This window comes from Lipotes vexillifer, unplaced genomic scaffold (genome assembly GCF_000442215.2).
Source record: "Lipotes vexillifer unplaced genomic scaffold, Lipotes_vexillifer_v1.1 scaffold387, whole genome shotgun sequence".
In the NCBI taxonomy this organism is placed as follows: domain Eukaryota; kingdom Metazoa; phylum Chordata; class Mammalia; order Artiodactyla; family Lipotidae; genus Lipotes; species Lipotes vexillifer.
Window position 1 is genome coordinate 3,746,467 of NW_006795399.1, and position 5,521 is coordinate 3,751,987.

General features: G+C 46.5%; 1 protein-coding gene across 3 annotated transcripts in view; it reads left to right on the forward strand.

Moving 5' to 3' along the window:
• Window positions 1-5,521, forward strand: part of RNF41 (ring finger protein 41) — a 22,477-nt gene that overhangs the window by 11,694 nt on the left and 5,262 nt on the right. Inside the window, exons 2-3 of one of the 3 annotated variants that reach the window (XM_007467732.1) lie at window positions 3,731-3,843; window positions 4,793-4,930. Coding sequence is in view for 2 of the 3 variants with exons in the window: in XM_007467730.1 (XP_007467792.1) it covers window positions 3,754-3,843 (90 nt within the window). In the remaining variant the exon portion in view is untranslated. Of the gene's footprint in view, window positions 1-3,730; window positions 3,844-4,792; window positions 4,931-5,521 lie in introns of those variants that run through there. The other 2 variants (XM_007467730.1, XM_007467731.1) reach the window with 2 other exon arrangements.

Sequence of the window (5,521 nt, forward strand, 5' to 3'; positions counted from 1 at the left end):
CTCGCAGAAGGAAGATAGGAAGGCAACTGGGTCTTGGGAACAAACCAGTCACTCTGAAGCCTCAGGACTTTCCAGCTCTCATCCAGGCCTTTCTCACTGTGTCTGTTTCAGTCTTTTCTTTCCCTCTGTAGATTTGTCTTCCTCAGTCCACATGACAGGCAAAGAAAGACCAACTCATCTTTCTTGGTATCAAGCTCAAATTCTCAGAGATAGGCTCCATTGGCCCTGCATGGGTTGTGTGCTCACCCTTGTCCCAATCAGCTGCTGCCTAGGTTAAAGTCTCACAGTACTAGTGAGGCAGCTTCTCCTGGAGCCATGTGGATGAAAGAGAAAGGGAGTAGAATTCCTAAAGTGAACAACACCATGGTCTGCACTACAGCTCTCAATAGTGGAGGTCCACAGGACAGTGACACTGGACTGCTCTTGGCTGTCTTACCACTGTCCTCATTGTTCAGTTCAATGAGTTGCAACAAGGAGAATCACAAGGGGCCTTAGTTCTGGGTTTCACATTTCACTTTATGATGTCTTTAATATTACCCTTCATGTACTCACTCTAATCCATTACTGTTGATGGATTATTCAAGGGAATGTTGGCATAGGAACAGAAGGTCAAAGGTCTGAGGAGAGACAAATAGATGGATATCCCTGTTTTAGAGAAAGATAGCCAGACCAAGGTGGTTTAGAGTGACAACTTCAGGGGATTGTTGGTAAGCCCAAGGCCCTGAACTTAGGCCCTAGAGATGGAGGAACAAGAATACAGAGAAGTGGTGGTGATGGAGGTCAGTGTAATTGTAGCAGTGTCATTGGGTATCGTTGTTCCTATATAAAATGGGTAAAGAAAGATAAGTGGTTCCAAAGTGAGCCTTGTGATTTCTTGTCTCCATTAGCCTACATTAATCTGGATTTTTGTCAGTTTAAAGAGATAAAAACCCAGCTCAAACCAGCCTAAACATAATAGGGTATTTACTGACTCATGTAACTTAAGTGATTGTGGCTTCAGGCATGGCTGAATCCAGGCCCTCAAATGATTTCACCTGAATTTGATTTCTCAGCTCTGCTTTCTTCATTATGGCGTCATTTTTTTTTTTTTTTTTGGCCATGCTGTGTGACATGTGGGATTTTAGTTCCCCAACCAGAGATTGAACCCATGCCCCCTGCAGTGGAAGTGCAGAGCCCTAACCACTGGACCACCAGGGAATTCCCAATTATGGCATCATTCTGTAAGTAGGCTGTCCTCATTAGTAGCAGAGATGGTCACTGACCACTCTGAATTGTACATCCTACCAGCTATGCAAACCCCATGAGAGCTCCAATAGAAGTCCCAGGCATCTCTCTCACTGTCCTAGGTTGGGTCACATGTCCACTAGGAAACAGGTTCTGATTCCTGAAGGAAAATTGTGATGCTGTTTACAGAAAATGGGATGTTAGGTAGGCAAAATACATGTCCACTGTACTCTGCTGAGAAGCTTCCAGTTAAAGCAACATTTAATCACACCAAACATTTTACTGTTTTGTAAAGAACTGTGCTTGGTGCTAAATTGGATGTAGCGCTTGAGTTCCTACTCTTAAGGAATTTTTAATCAAGTAGTAGAAATTAGATATGTACATAAATAGGGAATTCCCTGGCGGTCCAGTGGTTAGGACTCTGCACTTCCATTGCAGGCGGCACGGGTTGGATTCCTGGCTGGGGAACAAAGATGCCGTGTGGCTTGGCCAAAAAAAAAAAAAAATGTATACCTAAATAATGGTTACTCTTGTGTATTGAGTGCCTAGTATGTGCCAGCAGGCATTGTGCTAAATGTTTTATATGTATTGTTTCTTTTAGGGCAACTCTGAGAGTCACTTCTGTTGTTACTTATACCAATTTTATCTGTTTAAAAAGCCATGCAGGCTTAGGAAGTACACGTAAGCCTGCCCAAGGTCACACAGCTAATGAGTAGTAGAACCGGGCATCTAAATCCAGTCAGTCTTGACTCAGTCCAGTGCTGTACTTTAGCTTGCACTTGACCTATCAAGGCCTCTCTGCATCCATCCCATTCCCCACCCTTTTATTTATTTATTTTTAAATTTTATTTATTTATTTTTAATTTTTGGCGTGCCACGAAGCTTGTGGGATCTTAGTTCCCTGACCAAGGATCAAACTGGGCTGTTGCACTGGACCGCCAGGGAAATCCCTCACTCCCCACCCTTTTAAATTGAACAGCCTGATTCTGAATTCCTGAGAACTACATGATTGACTCAGCTCATTTTTTTCAGGACATCACAGCTGATGGCTGGTCTGCAGATTGTCTGCCCTTATATCAGGTACCCATCCTTGCTCCAATTAGCCCACTGGCTGGATGTCCACAGGGGAATTTCAGTTACTGTTCAGTGATGTCTTGTTTGGGTTTGACCCTTAGGAGCCCAAAGAAGGGGCGTGGCAGCCTCGCTGCTCTTTGAGTCTTTGTTCTCCTGAACTTCCCTCCCATCACCACCACCTAAATTCAGACTCTCACTACTCCTCTCCTGCCTAGATGTTCTTCCTGTCTCTAATCTCACCCCTGTTTACAGAGTGATTCTAAAAAAGAACTTTTATCACATCATTCCTTTTAAGTCTTTCAGTGGCTCCCCATAGCCTTCAAGGTAAAGTCCAAACTCCTTACATAAGACTTCTCATGGCCTGGCCCTTAACTTGCCTTTCCAGCCTTGTATTTTGACACTCCCTCTCTTGCACCCTTCAGATTGAACTTTTTCTGAACCCCTTACAGTTGCCTGAACTCATCATATCCCCTCTTACTTTTTTTTTTAATATTTATTTTAATTAATTTATTTATTTTTGGCTATGTCGAGTCTTAGTTGCAGCACATGGACTCTTTAGTTGTGGCACGCAGGCTCCTCCTTGTGGCGTGCAGGCGTCTCTCTAGTTGTGGCGCGTGGGCTTCAGAGCACGTGGGCTCTCTAGTCGTGGCACGTGGGCTCAGTAGTTGCGGCACGGGGTTAGTTGCCCCAGGGCACGTGGGATCTTAGTTCCCGGACCAGGGATCGAACCTGCGTTCCCTGCATTGAAAGGCGGATTCCTAAGCACTGGACCGCCAGGGAAGTCCCCTTCTGGGCTCTTAAATGTGCTCTTTCATGTGCCTAAAACCCTAATGCCCCACCCTGCCCTGGCTCCCCCCGCCCCCCACACACAACCTAGCTAACTTCTTGCTCGTCCCACTGGTGTCCTGGAAAACTTCTCAGCCTCCGTCTCCTTTCGGCCTGGGTCAGGTATCCACATGTCTTGGCCTCATAGTGCCCAGTGCTCACCCTAAAAGCATTTATCAATTCTATTTTTTTTTTTTTTTTGCGGTACGTGGGCCTCTCACTGCTGTGGCCTCTCCCGTTGCCGAGCACAGGCTCCGGACGCGCAGGCCCAGCGGCCATGGTCCACGGGCCCAGCCGCTCCACGGCATGTGGGATCCTCCCGGACCGGGGCACGAACCTGCGTCACCTGCATCGGCAGGCAGACTCTCAACCACTGCGCCACCAGGGAAGCCTATCACTTCATATTTTAAGTGTATTTTTATATAAAATCTTTTCCCATTAGAATTAAATTTCTTGAGTCAGCTTCTCTCCCCCCAAATGACTGTCACATAGTAAGCTCTCAGCAAATATTTATTGGACAAATGAACGAATCTTGGCAATGAGATCAAGTTGGCACATATCTGTAATCTTCTGAACTGGCCTCTTTTTCCTCTGTTGTTCATTCCAGGACCTGGGTTTCAGTGATGAGACATGGGGTATGATGTAACCCGTTTCCAGGGGGATGTTGATGAAGACCTTATCTGTCCTATTTGCAGTGGAGTCTTGGAGGAGCCAGTCCAGGTGAGTCGGTCTGATGGCAGGTTTGGTGGGGCAGTAGATGGCAGTGGAGCTAGTACAAAATATTCAGGGACTTCCCTGGTGGTGCAGTGGTTAAGAATCCGCCTGCCAATGCAGGGGACATGGGTTTGATCCCTGGTCTGGGAAGATCCCACATGCTGCAGAGCATCTAAGCCTGTGCGCCACAACTACTGAGCCTGCGCTCAACAGCCCGCGAGCCACAACTACTGAGCCCACATGCTGCAACTACTGAAGCCCACGCGCCTAGAGCCCGTGCTCCACAACAAGAGAAGCCACCGCAATGAGAAGCCCGTGCACACAACCAAGAGTAGCCCCTGCTCTCTGCAACTAGAGAAAGCCTGCACACAGCAGCGAAGACCCAACGCAGCCAAAAATAGATAAATAAATAAATTTATATATATGAAAAGAAAAACATAATTGGAACATTTGGAAATTAAAAAAATATATATTCATAGGAAATGGGGCCAGTGGGGAAGTCACTGTGTTCAGGCCCCCCTTCCCCCACTCCCCGCACTCCTGACACACACAGAATAGAGGTTTGGTGCAAAGGAGCAGTGGCAGCTACAAGAAGAATAGGGCCTTCCAGAGTCTGTCTAGAGGTGGACACCACAGAAGTACAGTGGTTCAGATTTTCTTCAGAAGTCACTGTGAGACTTCTGTGCTGTAAAATGGTCAGCTATTTGTTTCTGTCCTCTTTTGACAGTAGTTTGGTAGCTTCTTTTTCTCTTCAGGGGCTCTGACTAGGTTCCATCTTCCTACCCATGACTGAACTTCTGGACTCTTCTAATAAGTTCTCTCTCCATTTTCATGATACAGTGTTTCAGGTAATCAGCCAGTCTTCCTGCAGGCCTGCATACTGTTTAACAAATAGGAAGTGGGGAACTGTGTGAACTGACCTAGTTTCTTCCTGGGATTTACTGAAAAAAAAAAGTTTTTGATGCAGCCATGTACTCTGCATTTTGATATGAAAGCTGCCACCTTCACTAGGTCATTTCTCTACCAGCTTTGCCAGACCAGAGATAATTGTATCTTCCTGGGGCAAGTATGAGGAGAAGCTCATGATTAACAGGCAAGTATAATGAGTGAGATGAATTCTTAACTGTTGTATTCATGGGACACCATTCTGCATGGTCCTTATTGCCTATACTCTGTAAATACCAATTAATCCTCTGCCGCTCCTGGCTAGCTGGAGATAATCCCATTTTCCAAACCAGGACACCAGTCAGTGAGGTCACCTGACCCTTCCCCCACTCACTGCTAATACAACTCCCTGGGGCTCCCCTTGATTCTTGGAGTTTGTTCTTACTCTCCAGTTTTCAACTACCCAAAGGAGAACAGATGCCTGAGCTGAATGAAAATCAGACTGCATTCCAGTGGCAGCTAGCCCTGGACCATTAGAAGCAGATTGGCTGGGTGTGGAGCAAGCTCTCCTGGTGGTGTCAAGAGGTCATGGGGTATGTCAGTTCCCTCCCCACCCTGGCAGGGCCTTGTCTGTTTTCTAGCACTATCATTTGAGGTGAGTCACATGTGGAGAAGTCAGTGGCAGTTGGTGACTAAGGCAGAACCTCCCCCACCGACTCAGGCTTTACCTTCTGAGGAGCAGGCCAGGTTCCAGACACATTTCCAAGGGTAGAAAGCCTCTGCTAGGGATGCTGATTTC